Genomic DNA, 19,465 nt, shown 5'->3' with positions numbered 1-19,465 from the left:
AGGCCCAAGAAGGTGGAGAGTCTGGTCAATAAGTTTGGACAAGCTCCTCAAACGTCGACATCTTCCAGCTCCTCCTCAGCGACCGGCTCGCCTTCCAAGGAGTTTTCTGCGTTTCCGACGCCGGCCCCCAAGCCGGGGAAGCTGAATCTGGCCAACCTGCCTTTGGCGCTCCAGGGGCTGCAAGCGGCTCAGCACCATCAGGCGTCCTCGGACTTCCCATCTCCGCCGCAACACCTGGAGTCGTCCCCGGACTACTTCCCGCCCCCGCCCAGTGACTTTGAGCTCTTCCCTCCTCCGCCCCACCCTTCCGAGTTTCACCAGCCGCCCAGGGTGGCCGTGGTCAACCCCCAGCCTCAAATGCAGCCTGCCGCGCCTTTGTCATCTTCATCGTGGAAGCAAACCTCCCTCAAAAAGGGGGCGGTGCCTCCACCCACACTAAATCGTCGCACTAGCAACACAGCCCCGTACGACGCTTCACTGCCATTGTCGCCGCCCCTCTCTCAGACCCCGCCCCCTTCCTTGTCTTCATACTCCTCTGCCCCGGTGCCTCCCACGTCCCCCAAATCCACGGGGCCGAGCACGCTGGCACTTAAGACTCATTTCCTGGAAGACCTGAACCGCACCCTTAAGAGGAAGTCGGTTTCCCGCCACGGCTCGCTCACGTCCTCCCAACTCGTCCCTTCGTCCAGGATGGAGCCCGTGGCCACCATGGACGACATGGCTCTGCTGCCGCCTCCTCCGCCGGAGCTCCTGCATCAGCAGCAAGACGCCCGCCGCCAAACGCAAACGCTGTCCCGTCACCACGCCCGCTCCCAGTCCGCCAAACTTAGCTCCAACATTTCCGGCTATGCAACGCTGCGGCGAGGACCGCCACCTGCGCCGCCCAAACGGGACCAAAGCACTAAACTGAGCAGCGAGTGGTAGAGGACAAAGTGGACGTGCAGAGTCCAGTGACTTGATTGGTTCAATCGAACAGGAAAAGAAGGCGGGTCACTTCTGACAAAACAGGAAACAAATTATACACTTCATTACTCTTCATATTACACGCATATGTTGACATTACAAACCGAAAGTGAAAGTGAAACCATGAAGGACGCGGGAGTGTTTCTAGAATGAACGAGCCTTCATTTCAAGCCTTTTCTGTGTTTTTATAGAAGATTATTTAATTGTTTCAGGTTGAAAGGAGATTTGCTGTCCAAGTGTTATTCATCTTGCTTAAACTTTACAAAATCACTGAGTTTTGTACGTTCATCATTTCTTGACTAAGTGGAAGCCATCTTGCTTGGCTCACAGTAGCAGGGGAGGAGCTATGCAAAGTAGGGGGCGCTCCAAAGAACACCACATCACTGTGCTCTTCGCCAAAAGTCAATCCCATCTATCAATAACTGATCAATCACTATGTTACTCTAATAAACCGATCACATTGTTGTGGAATACTTTTTTTTCTCACATTTAAAAAATGTTTGGGTTTTGGATGCAAAGACAGAAGACAAAATGCTAACATTAAAAACTTCCAACTAATAGGAGCCTTAATGAACTGCCAGGTGTCCTCCATACTTAGATAGGTAACATATGTGGGGATTTTAATGTTGCACCACGGACACCATACTGCACCAGCCATGTTGCAGTATGGACCCATGTTGCATCATAGGAATCATGTTGCACCATAGGAATTATGTTGTACCACCCGTGTTGCACCATAGGAATCATGTTGCATTACCTGTGTTGCACCATAGGAACCATGTTGCATTACCTGTGTTGCACCATAGGAACCATGTTGCGCAACCCGGGTTGCACCATACAAACCATGTTACACCACCCGTGTTGCATCATTATGAGACAATGTTGTGCCACCAGTGTTGCATCATGGAGACCATGTTTCACCACCCATGTTGCACCATGGAGACCATGGAGCGCCTACCGTGTTGCACCATGGAGACCATGGTGCGCCTACCGTGTTGCACCATTATGAAACAATGTTGTGCCACCAGTGTTGCATAATGGAGACCATGTTTCACCACCCATGTTGCACCATGGTGCGCCACCCGTGCTGCACCATGGAGACCATGGTGCGCCTACCGTGTTACACCATGGTGCGCCTACCGTGTTACACCATGGTGCGCCAACCGTGTTGCGCCACCCGTGCTGCACCATGGAGACCATGGTGCGCCTACCGTGTTGCGCCACCCGTGTTGCACCATGGAGACCATGGTGCGCCAACCGTGTTGCACCATGGAGACAATGTTTCACCACCCGTGCTGCACCATGGAGACCATGGTGCGCCTACCGTGTTGCACCCTGGAAACCATGGTGCACCAACCGTGTTGCATCATATATGAGACAATGTTGTGCCACCAGTGTTGCATAATGGAGACCATGTTTCACCACCCATGTTGCACCATGGTGCGCCACCCGTGTTGCACCATGGTACGCCAACCGTGTTGCACCATGGAGACCATGGTGCGCCACCCGTGTTGCACCATGGTGCGCCAACCGTGTTGCACCATGGTGCGCCACCCGTGTTGAACCATGGCGTGTTACACCACCTATGTTGGAACACCTGTGTTGCACCATGGAAAATCATGTTGCACTACCTATGTTTTATCATGGGGATCATGTTGCACCACCCACATGCCATGACACCCTTGTGGCATCATACACACCATGTTGCACCACACGTGTTACATCATAGACACCATGCTGCACCACTGGTATTGCATCACAAGTAATACATCGACACCATGTTGCACCACACGTGTAACATGGATGTCATGTTGCACCACCAGTGTTGCATTACAGACTTCATGTTGCATCATGGAAACATGTTGCACCACCAGTGTTATATCATGTAAACCATGTTGCACCATCCACATTCCATCATGGAAGCCATGTTCCTCACCCAAACTAATGACATTACAGTCAAGGATTTTCAGTCTATCAAAGAATATGATTTTCTCAAATGTAAAACCTTGGTTCATGTCATGAATGAATTTAGACTTAGAACCCTTTTTCTAAATATGCTGAGTCAGTCAAGACATGATAACATGTGATTATCACCTGTGCAAAAAAGCTGTTTATAAAATAAAATATTATAAAACTTAGTGGAAGTTTCATTAGTTTGAGTACATTTACACACCTGGAAAACAAAAGGTGACGTAAACGTAAAGCAAACATTCGGACACCAATGAGACATTATTATTTCTCATATTGTGTATTAGACATGTGCAACTCATGAACGAGTCCTGTTTTTGTTACTGAATCGGGACTTGCGATCACTCGTTCACTTACTCACCCAGGAAAGGAGGTAAAATAAGATCGTCAATGTTGAGCGACTGCACAGCAATTGAAGACTTCTTCCACTAGATGGCAGCACACTAGATGACGTGTAGAGACCAAGATGGATCAAATAGACTACTAAACAGACTCAATAACTCCACGCTAAAGTTTGGGTGAATTTACCAAACTGAAACAATAGAAAAAGAATGCCATTGTAAGTTAATAATACTAACAGACACTCATAAATGTGTTAGCATATTAGCTAATGCTAAGGACGCTAGCTTCATTACAAATATGCATGGAAACACTCCTGCAGACATCACACATGGGACGGTTTAGTAAGTAAGAATTGTTTTAGTTATATTGTAAAACTAACAAACGTTGCTTGGACGGTTCTACTTCCAGTTCAAGGCAACAGGAAGTACATTTTAAACCCGCAACACCTGAAGTGGGCGAACTGGTCCAAAAGATGGCGCAATGGCACAAAAACCCATTTAGTGTCTCTGCTTGTGTTTGATAAAAAACAACTATTAAACACCATACATGGCCATAAATTAGCAGCACCGTTTTATAAGCCGCATGGTCCAAAGCGTGGGGAAAAAGTAGCGGCTTATAGTCCGGAATTTACTGTAAATTTTTTTGGTGTCACTTAGTGGCCACAAGAATTCATGATGTTAACCTCATGACACAGTAAGTTGAATAACGCGGACACGTTTGATACTGGATACTTTCTAATAATGCCTTGTATGTGTAAGTAATATGCAACTATAATCATTTGATACTTGTTCATGTTGACAAATGTGCTGTTTTACACCGCAATATTGTTCCATTATTACTACACAGCTTGTGTGCTATCGTGTGCTTAGCTGTTGTGTAGCCGCTAGCTCCTAGTAGCTTATAGAAGAAAAGACCAAGCTTGCGTGCCTATTGGAGGACATTAGGATGTTAACAGCTTCGTAAACACACTCGATATCACTGGAGTGAATAAATGATATCACATTAACTGAAAGCAGGAAGTAAAAACGAGGCGGCCATCTTGCAAGTGAAAGTTTATTAGCATTCTAATTAGGCGTGCTAGCATGCTGGTCAGGATTTTGTTGCATTACTTTATGGGAAGGGTGACAGGCTGATGGGCTTTTATTGTGAAAAGGTGGGGGGATTTTAATGGAAGGTGGAGTCACTATTGGGATTCTTTTTATCCACCAAAGCAGCGTAAAAAGAAGACATGACAAGAAATCAGCATTCAGTTGATTATTATTATTCAAATTCCTTGACTAACTGTGTCAAATATATATTTAATTTCAAACACGCTCCTGCTTTGTAATATTTACATCTAGACTAGTAATTATAAGACATGTATTTTATATCCCTTTAGAAACTACAAGGTCTAGGATGCTAACACTAACAGATTATCTTACTAGTACCTAAGATCATAGACATCTTATAAGTAGACGCAGCATTGTGACGCGAGAAATTGGGCCGCCATCTTGAAGTGGTGATGAGGAGCCGGCGAGCAGCCTAAACTGACAGTTGACGGGTAGAAAACAAAGATGGTGTTCAGCGTTTTCCTGCTCAAATGAGCGGACTGTTGAAAATAGGAATCGGGGGATTACTTTTCACAAGTAAGATTTAACATTAACGTACTATTGGTTGTATTTTGTGAAAAGAATATTAGCGCAGAGTTGAGAAGGAGCAAAGATCTTCAATAGTACTGAAATCATAGCAGCTAGCAAACAAGAGTATGACCATAATAGAATTGCTTGTCAATGAAATTAATTAAATTAAAAAATGTCATACTTGAATAACATAAAGTTGAAATAAATTATGTAAATATAGATTGTAAAAGCCAGATTGGTGGTTTTAGCTGATATAAAGACTTTCAGGTGCTTATATATGTTTATGTTTAAGTATTTGGCAGACGTTTTTATCCAAAGCGACATACATAAAAAATACGTATAAAACAATCACTGTAAACATTATCATTTAAGGGAAGAATGTAATACAAAATATCAATACAAAGTGTCAGGACAGAATAAACTCTCTACTGCTGCAGCAACAGAGATACAGTCTATAAGATATATAGATATCTAATGTATTCATACATTGTTTATGTAGGATATACGCATGTACCGTATTTTTCGGAGTATAAGTCGCACCGGCCGAAAATGCATAATAAAGAAGGGAAAAAAACAAATATAAGTAGCATTTCTGGGGGAAATTTATTTGATAAAATCCAACACCAAGAATAGACATTTGAAAGGCAATTTAAAATAAATAAAGAATAGTGAACAACAGGCTGAATAAATGTACGTTATGAATAACCAACTGAGAACGTGCCTGGTATGTTAACGTAACATATTATGGTAAGAGTCATTCAAATAACTATAACATATAGAACATGCTATACGTTTACCAAACAATCTGTCACTCCTAATCGCTAAATCCCATGAAATCTTATACTTCTAGTCTCTAACGTGAATGAGATAAATAATATTATTTGATATTTTACGCTAATGTGTTAATAATTTCACACATAAATCACTCCTGAGTATAAGTCGCACCCCCGGCCAAACTATGAAAAAAATGCGACTTATAGTCCGAAAAATACGGTATATATATCCTAATCATATTGTTTCTTTAACTTAAAAATAGCTGACCGTATTTTTCCCCCTTCTCTGGGATTATATTCCCAGTTTTGATCTCAGACGTCTGGTCACTTATAGCATGTAAGAATATTCTGTTACTGTTAAACAAACTATGAATATTAAAACATGTGTCCTTTATCATAGCTACACGTATGACAAAAAAACGCATGAAAATCAGTGGTATTCAGTGAGGTAAGATGAAGTTTTACAGTTCATTGCTCCTGCCAAATGAATTGCACTGAGTGGAGCGGATCACCACTCCAAGATGGCGGCCCCGCGTCTCGTCAGCGCCAGTAGGCAGTAGCGCTCCATGCTGCGTACCCTTATAAGATGTCTATGCTTAGGATGCTAACGCTAACAAATTAGCTCACCAGTACCTAAGATGCTAACGCAAACAGATTAGCTCACCAACACCTAGGATGCTAACGCTGACAATTTAGCTCACCAACATGCTAACAGATTAGCTCAAGATGCTGACGCTAAAAGGTTAGCTTGCCAATATCTAGGATGCTAAAGCTAACAAATTAGCTCACCAGTACCTAGGATGCTAACGCGAACAGATTAGCTCACCAATACCTAAGATGCTAATGCTAACTGATTAGCTCTTTAGTACCTAAAATGCCAAGCTAACAGATTATCTTACCTGTACCTAGGATGCTAATGCTAACAGATTATCTTGCCAGTACCTAGGGTGCTAATGCTAACAGATTAGCTCAAGATGCTAACGCTAAAAGATTAAATCGCCAGTACCTAGGATACTAATGCTAACAAATTAGATCGCCAGAACCTAGGATGCTAACACTAACAGATTAGGTCACCAATACCTAGGATGCTAACACTAATAGACTAGCTCTCCAGTACCTGGGATGCTAACACTAATAGACTAGCTCTCCAGTACCTAGGATGCTAAACTAACATATTATCTTACCTGTAAGGTAAAGGTGCTAATGCTAACAGATTAGCTCAAGATGCTAACGCTAAAAAATTAACTCGCAAGTACCTAGGATGCTAATACTAACAGACTAGCTCAAGATGCTGACGCTAAAATGTTAGCTTGCCAGTACCTAGGATGCTAAAGCTAACAAATTAGTTCACCAATACCTAGGATGCTAACGCTAACAGATTAGCTCACCAGTACCTAGGATGCTAACGCTAACAGATTCGCTCACCAGTACCTAGGATGTTAATGCTAACAGATTAGCTCACCAGTACCTAGGATGCTAAAGCTAACAAATTAGTTCACCAATACCTAGGATGCTAACGCTAACAGATTAGCTCACCAGTACCTAGGATGCTAATGCTAACAGATTAGCTCAAGATGCTGACGCTAAAAGGTTAGCTCGCCAGTACCTAGGATGCTAAAGCTAACAGATTAGCTCACCAGTACGTTGACCCACTGCTGCTCAGTGAAGATGTAAAGAGCCTTCTTGTCAGTACGTAGAACCATGGTGTTCTCCTTCTGCAGCTTCCTCAAAGCTTCTTCTCCGTCTGCAATGAAAATCTACAAAGACGGGAAGATCTGATCAGGCGAGAACGAGGAGCGACATCAAAGCGCCTTCTCTACCTTCTGGACCCGATGTGGCCTTGGTTGTTGGCGGGGGTGTGGCGAGCAGTCGCATGATGAAGATAGAGGTCCTGGACTTCCTGCTTCTCCCTGTAGACCTTCTAGAAGGAACACTGCAACACAAGCAAAGGAGCGTTAGGTTCCCAGCTCAAAGTGCAGAATTAGGCTCACCTTGTCCAGGAAGTCCAGGTTGTCCCGTCAAACCAGGCGCTCCAACTGGTCCAAGGTGACCCAACGGTCCTGAAGGTCCACCAAGTCCTTTCAAACCCTGAAACAAATATCTTCTAAGTGTTGGCGGGGAAACATTTTGGTGTCAGGTAAAAACGTAGTCAGCCACCTTAGTTCCTCTGAGACCAGGCTCTCCTCTGGGACCCTGCACACCTTCAACACCTGGACCTCCACGCAGGCCTGGGTCACCCTGAAAAACACACACACACACACACACACACACACACACACACACACACACACACACACACACACACACACACACACACACACACACACACACACACACACACACACACACACACACACACACACACACACACACACACACACACACACACACACACACACACACTAAGTGGACCCATTGAACACAAACTACTGTATTCTAATAGAAGTACTACAACATATACTGTATATAACAATACTACTACTACACTTATCCAACTATTAATACTACTACACCTACTGTATAATGACTTTAAATACTACATCTTTGTAACTACACCTAGTACCAATAATACTACAACACCATACCTACAAATACACCTACATAACTAATGTGTATAACTATACTTACTAGTACACCTACGTACCTAGAACTTAACCTAGTATACCTACTGAATACAACTATATGAACCAGTACACTTATTATACTTACTAATAGACCTATACTACTAGTAGACCTACAATATATAACTATACCCACTAGTACACCTAAATAACTATACCAACTAGTACACCGATTATACTTACTAATAGACCTATACTACTAGTAGACCTACAATATACAACTATACCAACTAGTACACCTATTATACTTACTAATATACCTATACTACTAGTAGACCTACAATATACAACTATACCAACTAGCACACCTAAATAACTATACCAACTAGTACACTTATTATACTTACTAATAGACCTACAATATATAACTATACCCACTAGTACACCTAAATAACTATACCAACTAGTACACCTATTATACTTACTAATATACCTATACTACTAGTCAACCTACAATATTAAAGTTAAAGTTAAAGTACCAATGATTGTCACACACACACACTAGGTGTGGCGAAATTATTCTCTGCATTTGACCCATCACCCTTGATCACCCCCTGGGAGGTGAGGGGAGCAGTGAGCAGCAGCGGTGGCCGCGCCCGGGAATCATTTTGGTGATTTAACCCCCAATTCCAACCCTTGATGCTGAGTGCCAAGCAGGGAGGTAATGGGTCCCATTTTTAATAGTCTTTGGTATGACTCGGCCGGGGTTTGAACTCACAACCTACCGATCTCAGGGCGGACACTCTAACCGCTAGGCCACTGAGTAGGTTATATAACTATACCAACTAGTACACTTATTATACTTACTAATATACCTATACTACTAGTCAACCTACGATATATATAACTATACCCACTAGTACACCTAAATAACTATAACAACTAGAACACCTATCATACTTACTAATAGACCTATACTACTAGTAGACCTACAATATAGAACTATACCATCTAGTACACCTAAATAACTATACCAACTAGTACACCTATTATACTGTACTTACTAATAGACCTATACTACTAATTGACCTACAAGATATAACTATACCAACTGGTACACCGAAACCAAGTAGTACATCTATATAACTATACCAACTAGTTCACCTATGTAATACCAACTATAGTACACCATATAACTATACCTACTACTACACCCAAATAACTACAAGTATACAGTACATATTAGTACACCCACATAACTATACCTTTCCATACAACTTTATAACAGTACAGTACCTACTGGTACACCTACAGTATATAACTTCACATTTCCACTGCAAACAATATCTACTACATCTATAAAAGTTTTCATATTACACCTTTAAAGTATTCCTACTACACCTATAGCTATAAAATTATTCTTACTAGACATATTCATACTACAACTATTCCTACTCCACTTATGAAGTATTCCTACTACAGCTATAAAAGTATTCTTACTACATCTATATAACTATTCCTATTACACATATAGCTATAAAACTATTCTTACTACAACTACCGGTACATAATTATTCATACTACACCTATAGCTATAAAAGTATTCCTTCTACATCTAAAAAGCTATTCCTACTACACCTATATCTATGCAACTACTCCTACTACACTTATATGTACTACACCCTACACCTATACCTAAAAAAAAACTATTCCTACTACACCTATATGTACTACACATATCTGAAAAAAAAAAATCCTACTACACCTACTGTATATCTAAAAAACTATTCCTACTACACTTATATGTACTAGTGTAGTACAGTACATATAAGTGTAGAAGGAATAGTTTTTTAGATATAGGTGCAGTAGGAAGCAATTTTTAGATATGTGTAGTACATTTAGGTGTAATAGGAAGAGTTTTTTAGATATAGGTGTAGTAGGAAGATTTTTATAGATATGTCGAGTACATATAGGTGTAATAAGAAGGGTTTTTTTAGATGTGTAGTAACTACACATCTAAAAAAAACTCTTCCTACTACACCTATATCTAAAAAAATATTCTTACTACACCTATATATACACTACACACATCTAAAAAAACAAAACTCTTCCTACTACATCAATATGTACTACACCTATGTCTAAAAAAATATTCCTGCTACACCTATAGAACTATTCCTACTACACCTAAAAGACTATTCCTACTACCGGTACACCTATATCTTAAACACTATTCCACCTACACCTATAAAACTATTCCTACTACACCTATATGTACTACTTATACTGTATATTTAAAAACTCTTCGTACTACACATTTGTACTACACCTATATCTAAAAAACTATTTCTACGACACCTATCTAAAACCCTCCTCCTACAACTATAAAACTCTTCCTACTACACCTGTAAAACTCTTCCTACTACACCTTTAAGACTATTCCTACTACACCTATATGTACTACACCGATATCTACAAAACGATTCCTACTACACCTGTATGTACTACACCTATATCTACAAAACTATTCCTAGTACACGTATATGTACTACACCTACTACCGTATTTTTCGGAGTATAAGTCGCTCCGGAGTATAAGTTGCACAGGCCGAAAATGCATAATAAAGAAGGAAAAAAACATTTATAAGTTGCACTGGAGTATAAGTCGCATTTTTTGGGGAAACTTATTTGATAAAAGCCAACACCAAGAATAGACATTTGAAAAGCAATTTAAAATAAATAAAGAATAGTGAACAACAGGCTGAATAAGTGTACGTTATATGAGGCATAAATAAACAACTGAGAACGTGCCTGGTATGTTAACGTAACATATTATGGTAAGAGTCATTCAAATAACTATAACATATAGAACATGCTATACGTTTACCAAACAATCTGTCACTCCTAATCGCTAAATCCCATGAAATCTTATACGTCCAGTCTCTTACGTGAATGAGATAAATATTATTTGATATTTTACGTTAATGTGTTAATAATTTCACACATAAGTCGCTCCTGAGTATAAGTCGCACCCCGACCAAACTATGAAAAAAACTGCGACTTATAGTCCGAAAAATACGGTACACATATATGTACTACACCTACAGTATATCTAAAAAACTCTTCCTACTACACCTACATCTTTAAAAACTCTTCCTTCTACGCCTACACCGATGAAACTCCTCCTAATACACCTATATGAACTACATCTGTATCTAAAAATACTCTTCCTACTACACCTATGTACTACACCTATATGTAAAACAACCTCTTTCTACTACATCTATATGTACTACATCTATATAAAAAATTCCTCTTCCAACTACACAACCCCTCTTACTACACCTATAAAATTCTTCTTACTACACCAGGGGTCGGGTACCTTTTTGGCTGAGAGCCATAAAAAGCCAAATATTTTAAAATGTATTTCTGTGAGAGCCATATCATATTTTTTTTTAACACTGAATACAACTAAATGCGTGCATTTTTAGAGTATAATAAGTCTCTTATTCTTTTCAATAACATTGTTATTCTGAAGCTAACCAATAATGAATAAAATACTTCTTACCATTAATGCGACTTCTTGAACAGGTACGGTAGAATCTTTTATATTTTGAACATTATTTTTAACACTGATTGCCAGCGGGATTACTCATTACTTATCGTGTTAAGCAATGTCAGCGAAGATTTATCCGAGAACCAGATGCAGTCATCAAAAGAGCCACAGGTTCCCTACCCCTGTACTACACCTACTGTATATCTAAAAAAAAATCTTCCTACTACACCTATATCTAAAAAAACTTTCTACTACATCTATATAAAAAAAACCTCTTCCAACTACACCTATGAAACTCCTCCTACTCCACCTGAGCTAGCGTACTCACCTTATGTCCAGGCTTGCCAGGGACACCTGGATGAGCCTGTAAGGACACACAAGTAGTTTCATTGAGTAATAAAAAGGGTTCTAGGGTTGAGCCCTGAGGAACACCACAAGTTCCAGCAAAGATCTTTGATGGCCAACTGATAGTTTAGAAACAAAGAGCATCTTGTCCTTACAGGATCTCCTGAGGGTCCTGGGTCACCTTTGAGGCCCTGACCTCCCTGAAAGAACATCAACAAATAAATGTTTATAAAAAATACAAACACATAAATAATAATGGATTAGATTTACATAGCGCTTTTCTTGAGACTCAAAGTGCTTAAAAATAATACAAACACAAATGTTTATAAATACACACCAAGATACGCACTTACCCGCAAACCTGCTGGTCCTTTGTTGCCCTGCCAATAAAAACACAATATTGCAAAATGTAAAAACTTCACCATTTACAACAAATCTTTGTGAATAAAACCACGACTGACTTGACAAAAACATCATCCAGTCATGTGACTACCTTCAACACGCACGCTGATCCTGGCGCACCTTCAAGACCTCGCCAGCCTCGGAAGCCTTTCTCTCCCTGAACACAAATGATTCTAATAATTACAACATCAACTTATTATTTGTATTATTCTAATAATTACATCAACTTACTTTCTCTCTAAATTAAAACGATTACCATAATTACAACAACAACTAAGATAGTTACTACACCAACTTATTATTTTTCTTATTGTAATAATTACAACATAAACTTACTTTCTCGAAACAAAAATAATTACAAAAATGTAAACATTTATCTTCTCTGCCTCAACAAAAATAATGACTACACGTACAATAACTATAATTTTTTACAACAAACATTATTTTTCTTCCCCTCAAGAAAAATATTTACAATTTATTTCATTATAATAATTGATACACAATATTATCTTCTCTCCGTCAAAAAATTACAAAAATAATAATTATAATAACAAGAAAAACATCTCTCCAGCCACAAAAATAACACAAAAAATTTACATAATCATAATAACACAAAAAATTACAAATCATAATTACAACTTAAAAATGACACAAATCATAATCATTACAACACAAAACATTGACAATAATCAAAATAATTACAACACAGAAACATTGACAAAAATCAGAGTAATTACAACACAAAAATTGAAAACAATCAGAATAATAACACAATAAAAGTTACCAAAATCATAAAACAAAAACTGACAAAAGTCATAATTACAACGCAAAAAATTTACACATAATTACAACGCAAAAAATTTACAAACATAATTACAACGCAAAAAAATGACAAACATATTTACACCACAAAAAATTGACAAAAACTATAATTACAACACAAAAAAAATACTAAAATAATAATGGCAACATAAAAAAATTACAAAAATCATAATTACAGCGCAAAAAATTGACAAAAATCTAAATAACACATAAAATTGACAAAAATTATAATTACAACACAAAAATCATAATTGCAACACACAAAATTGACAAAAATCATAATTACAACATAAAAATGACAAAAATCATAATTACAGCACAAAACATTTGACAGAAAATCATAATTACAACACAAAAAATTGACAAAAATCATAATTACAACACAAACATAGTATCTTCTTTCTCAGAACAAAATAATTATATTATTATAGAATTACATAATACCTTGTGACCAGGTTTTCCTATTGCTCCTGATTGTCCTTTCTCTCCTTGGGGACCCGTCACACCTGATTCCCCCTGAAACACACACAATACTTGACACACAACACCTGGACTTCTCCTGTGCATGTGCGTACGTGTGTGTGTGTGCGTGTGTGTGGGTGCAGGTGCGTACCTTTGATCCTTGGGGTCCTCTACATCCCTTTAGAAAAAATAATCAGAATAACTACAAATATATTCACATTAACAATATTAATAAATATTATTAATAATAATAATAAAAGCGTATAACTGTTGCTAAGCTTATGTTCTCTATTTGAGGTTTGATGATTTATGGAACATAAATTGTATGGCTGTACATTTATTATACAATTTATTGTATAATAGAATTCAATAACAATAACAAAATACTTCACAAAAGTTATTTTATAATAAATTATATTTTAAGTAAAAAAAATGAAATATTTAAATAAATGGTATTTGTATTTATTTTATTTTTAAGAAGATGACAACTTAATGTTCATTACACACACACAAACAACTCTACTACAAAAGATGATGTAACATCAACCATGTGTTTCCCATATTAATATTACGTAAACATCACTCAACCATTTTATATCAGTGGTTCTATAACTTTTTTTTTTTTTTTACCAAGTACGACCTCAGGAAAAACTTGGCTCTCCGAGTACCACCATAATGACACCCCTAAAATACAGTAGTGTAGTAGACCTAAGTATTCATTAAGTACCACCATAATGACAACATTAAAATACAGTAGTGTAGTAGACCTAAGTATTCATTAAGTACCACCATAATGACAACATTAAAATATAGTAGTGTAATAGGTCTAAGTATTCACCAAAACAAGACAGAGGTTTTATTTAACACGTATATTCAATGTTGGAAATAAAACACTGTACTTTAATCAAGTGATTTTTTTTTTGGCGTACCACTAGATAGAGCCCCACTAGTACACGTACCAGTCTGACAACCCCTATAATACAGTTTACAGTACAACATGTAACTTGTATAATTTTACATGATATATCATTTAAAGTAAATCATGCTACAATACATTTGACAATACTGTAATAATGTTTTGTTATCTTGTCAAATTATTTATTTAAAATGATTTGAAGAGTTCTGACCCACCTTCTCCCCTTGAGGTCCAGTGATGAATTCTGTTATGTCAACCTGATCAAACATCAATAATATTCATCAATATGATTATGTCAACCTGATCAAACATCAATAATATGATTCAATGATTATCAGATCAATAACATGTACAGGAGGTACACCTGCACCAGGTCATGTATTTGTTGTATCGGCTTGACACAAGGTGGTGCAGGTGTACCTAGTATATTGAATGTTGTCATGGTTACCGTCACTTCCTGTCTGTGCTGCAGGGGAGGAAACAATGGCGGAGGAAGAGGAGGAAAGAAAAGAGGACATCTTTCTTCTTCTCTCAAAGCCACAAGTCCTGCAAGGAATAATAACTCTTAAAGATGGCCGACATTATTGATTACTAATATTGTGGATCATGTGACTTAGTTGATCACAATACTTTTTACTATATATTAATCATGTGACTTACTTAATTGATCGCCAACACATGTACTACTTGTTGATCATGTGACTTAGTCGGATGATCACCAATACATTACTACTTGTTGATCATGTGACTTACTTAATTGATCGCCAACACATGTACTACTTGTTGATCATGTGACTTAGTTGATCACAATTTTATTTACTACATATTGATCATGTGATTTAGTTGGTCACCAATAAATTGTTGCTACTTGTTGATTATGTGACTTAGTTGATCGCAATACTTTTTACTACATATTGATCATGTGACTTAGTTGATCACAATACTTTTTACTATATATTAATCATGTGACTTAGTTGGTTGATCACCAATACATTATTCCTACTTGTTGATCATGTGACTTTGTCGGATGATCACCAATACATTACTACTTGTTGATCATGTGACTTAGTTGATCACAATTTTATTTACTACATATTGATCATGTGATTTAGTTGATCACCAATAAATTGTTGCTACTTGTTGATTATGTGACTTAGTTGATCGCAATACTTTTTACTACATATTGATCATGTGACTTACTTAGTTGATCACCAAATTTTTTTTACTACATATTGATCATGTAACTTAGTTGATCACAAAACTTTTTACTACTTATTGATCATGTGACTTAGTTGATCATAATACTTTTTACTACTTATTGATCATGTGACTTAGTTGATCACAATACTTTTTACTACATATTGATCATGTGACTTAGTTGATCATAAAACTTTTTACTACTTATTGATCATGTGACATACTTAGTTGATCAATACATTTTTACTGCATATTGATCATGTGACATACTTAGTTGATCAATACATTTTTACTGCATATTGATCATGTGACATACTTAGTTGATCAATACATTTTTACTGCATGTTGATCGCAATACTTTTTACTACCTATTGATCATGTGACTTACTTAGTTGATCACCAAGATACATTTACTACATATTGATCATGTAACTTAGTTGATCGCAATACTTTTTACTACTTATGTGACTTAATTAGTTGATCACCAAGACATTTTCGCTATATATTGATCATGTGACTTAGTTGATCAATACATGTTTACTACCGTACATATTGATCAAGTGACTTAGTTGGTTGATCAATACATTGAACTACATGTCATTGATCAAGTGACTTGCAGTTGATCACAATACACTTTCACTACTTATTGATCAATACATTCTACTATACTACTTATTGATCGCACAAATGACTAAATTCATCCCCAATACATTTTACTAGATATATTCAACATGTGCGTTAATTGATCAATACATTTGGGTGACATATTGATCATGTGACTTAATTGATAGTAATTCAGTTCACTACATATTACTGATCATGTAACTTAAGTCGGTCATCAATACATTTTGGTAGTTCAAATTTATGTGACTTAATTTATCGATACATTTTACTCCATATTGGTCATATGACTTAATTGATAATACGATATCAATATGAAATGCGTTTGATAAAATATTCAAAATATATTTTTATTTTTTGGTCGGAAGAAACCAGAAATTACGAAGTAAGATTCGTTTTATGGAGTCATTCAAGGTTTAGGAGACCAGGAAACAGGAAGGTGTCACTGAGCAATGGAAGGGACAAGCTATCAGCCAATCGGTTAACAGTATTCACCGAGCAATGGGAGGTACACGCTAACAGCCAATCACGTAACAGTATCAACTCCACCTTTCCTGCTGTTCGGCTCCCGCCTCCCAGTCCCAGACCGCAGTCGTGGAGCTCAGGGGCGACGTTTCCTCCGGGCGTCGCACCCTTCACTCTACCTGACAGTGGGTCTGCTATTGTCAGGTATTGCCGCAGTTTCGTAAAAATTTGGTCACTTTATTCTCATTTCTTCAGGACACATTCGCCTGTCGCCACTACAGACGTGACTCACCCAACACACTGCCATTCTTAAAGGAACACGCATACATATCTCTCATAACACTAGTGGGGTTTTTGCCGTCTTTTTGTCTCGCTGTGGATTCTCTGCATGGAGCGAGAAGAGAAACGAATATCTTCACATGTCAACTCAATAACAGAAATTTGTCTATAGTTTTATAGGCTCTAATGCAGACTGTGGCAACATCAGGACACTTTGGTCTGTTTAATCAGTGTAGTCTTCAACAGCACATACACTACTGCCATCTACTGGTTAAAATCTGCAACTACCTTCAAGTCTACTTGAATGATTGTATTCCCTCCCTGGTTGCCATACACTGATGAATAGCACCCTCAAACAAGTCATAAAAAGTATCAATAATTCTCGATCAATATAGAAAACGTATATCGTGATATAGTTTTCGGTCGTATCGCCCAGCCCTCGTTGATAGTAATTCAGTTCACTCCATATTATTGATCTTGGATCTTACGTCGGCCATCAATACATTTTAGTACTTACCGGTAGTACTCACTGATCGATACATTTCACTGCATATTGGTCATATGACTTCATTGATCAATACATTTGGGTGACACATTGATCATGTGACTTAAGTTGGTCAATACATTTTAGTTCACATGGCTAATGCGACCTATTTGATTAATACATTATATTATTGATCATGTGAATGTATGACATATTGATGGCGGGACTTAGTTGATCACCGTTTACTACAAATTATTGATCATGTAACTTAAGTTGGTTATTAGTACTTACAAATAATGTGAGTTAACTGACCAAAACATTTCACTGCATATTGGTCATGTGACTTAATTGTTCAAGACATTTCTCTGCATATCAATCATTTGATAATTGATCACATTTGGGTGACATATTGATCAAGCGACTTAAGTTGGTCAATACATTTTACCACATATTGATCATGCGCCTTAGACGATTACCGGTACCAATACATTTTAGTATATATTATTGATCTTGTGAATTAGTTGATCAATACCTTTCACAACATTGATCATGCGCCTTAGTTGAATACCAATACATTTAAGTACATATTATTGATCATGTGACTTAGTTGATCATCAATACATTTCATGACATTGATCATGTGACTTACTTAGTTGATTGCATTGAAGTATATATTATTGATCTTGGGACTTAGCTGATCGATACATTTCACGACATTATTGATCATGCGCCTTAGATGATTACGGATTACACATGTAAGTATATATTATTGATTATGTGAACTAGTTGATACTTTTCCCGACATTAGTGATCATGCTTAACAATACATGCAGGTATATACTATTGATCTTGTGACTTAGCTGATGAATGCATTTTACATTATTGATCATGTGCCTTAGTTCATTACCACTACATTTAAGTATATATTGATCATGTGACTTAGTTGATTACCAATACATTTAAGTATATATTATTGAGCATGTGACTTAGCTGATCAATACATTTCACGACATTGATCATGTGCCTTAGTTGATTACTAATACATTTAAGTATATATTATTGAGCATGTGACTTAGCTGATCAATACATTTTACGACATTGATCATGTGCCTTAGTTGATTACCAATACATTTAAGTATATATTATTGATCATGTGCCTTAAGCTGATCAGTACATTTCATGATATTGATCATGTGACTTAGTTCATCACCAATACATTTAAGTATTATTGATCATGTGACTTGGCTGATCAGTACATTTCACAATATTATTGATCATGTGCCTGACTCAGTTGAGTACCAACACATGAAAGTATATACTATTGATTGATCACGTTACTTGAGTGGCATATTGATCATGTGACTTACTGCTGCTGGAGGATGGATGGACTGCCAGGAGCGTCAAGACGTGTCCCAGAAGAAGCTGAAGCGACATCCAACACTTTATGAACATCATCCCTCGAGTCGTCTTTGGAAGATCCTCTCCAGACGCGTCCTGGCTCCTCGTTGTGTGGGAATGCAGCACAGCATTTGGCAACCACTTTTTCTGCAGACATAAACACATCTTCACTTCTGCATGGGGGGAGGTAGGGGAGAGACACTTAAGAGGATGAAGGTGCACAAACATTCCATCGAGTTGTGCTTCTTCTTCTCCTATAGACAATCACATCAAGTCAATTAATCTGTTGCAGG

General features: G+C 37.7%; 2 protein-coding genes across 3 annotated transcripts in view; one reads left to right on the top strand and one right to left on the bottom strand.

Annotated features, from left to right (window-relative positions):
- Positions 1–1,233, top strand: part of raph1a (Ras association (RalGDS/AF-6) and pleckstrin homology domains 1a) — a 104,035-nt gene extending 102,802 nt beyond the window's left edge. For both annotated transcript variants that reach the window (XM_061970933.2, XM_061970932.2), the window contains one exon: positions 1–1,233. This exon is cut by the window's left edge and continues 1,251 nt beyond it. In XM_061970933.2, coding sequence (XP_061826917.2) covers positions 1–924 — 924 coding nt within the window. In that variant the 3' untranslated portion in view covers positions 925–1,233.
- Positions 1,234–4,339: 3,106 nt separating this feature from the next.
- On the bottom strand, positions 4,340–19,329 carry LOC133613150 (uncharacterized). Its single transcript, XM_072914381.1, has 13 exons — positions 19,142–19,329; positions 17,304–17,395; positions 17,096–17,190; positions 13,795–13,866; positions 12,620–12,685; positions 12,480–12,506; positions 12,282–12,326; positions 12,110–12,145; positions 7,823–7,903; positions 7,657–7,753; positions 7,486–7,598; positions 7,303–7,422; positions 4,340–4,467 (listed from the first exon to the last, which is right to left on the bottom strand). Exons 1-13 carry the CDS (start codon positions 19,327–19,329, stop codon positions 4,438–4,440), a joined length of 1,062 nt encoding a protein of 353 aa, XP_072770482.1. The 3' UTR covers positions 4,340–4,437.
- Positions 19,330–19,465: the final 136 nt, after the last annotated feature.

This window comes from Nerophis lumbriciformis, linkage group LG13, assembly GCF_033978685.3.
Source record: "Nerophis lumbriciformis linkage group LG13, RoL_Nlum_v2.1, whole genome shotgun sequence".
NCBI classification, from domain to species: Eukaryota; Metazoa; Chordata; class Actinopteri; order Syngnathiformes; family Syngnathidae; genus Nerophis; species Nerophis lumbriciformis.
This window is presented reverse-complemented; position numbering and strand designations above follow the sequence as displayed.

What these genes read in the sequence shown, in the direction of transcription:
- LOC133613150 (XM_072914381.1), bottom strand. Translation starts at nt 19,329, where the DNA reads ATGTCTGCAGAAAAAGTGGTTGCCAAATGCTGTGCTGCATTCCCACAC. An exon ending in AAGGACCAGCAGGTTTGCGG is followed by an intron (nt 12,327 to 12,479) that starts GTAAGTGCGTAT and finishes ATGTTCTTTCAG; the next exon opens with GGAGGTCAGGGCCTCAAAGG. An exon ending in CTGGTCTCAGAGGAACTAAG is followed by an intron (nt 7,754 to 7,822) that starts GTGGCTGACTAC and finishes TATTTGTTTCAG; the next exon opens with GGTTTGAAAGGACTTGGTGG.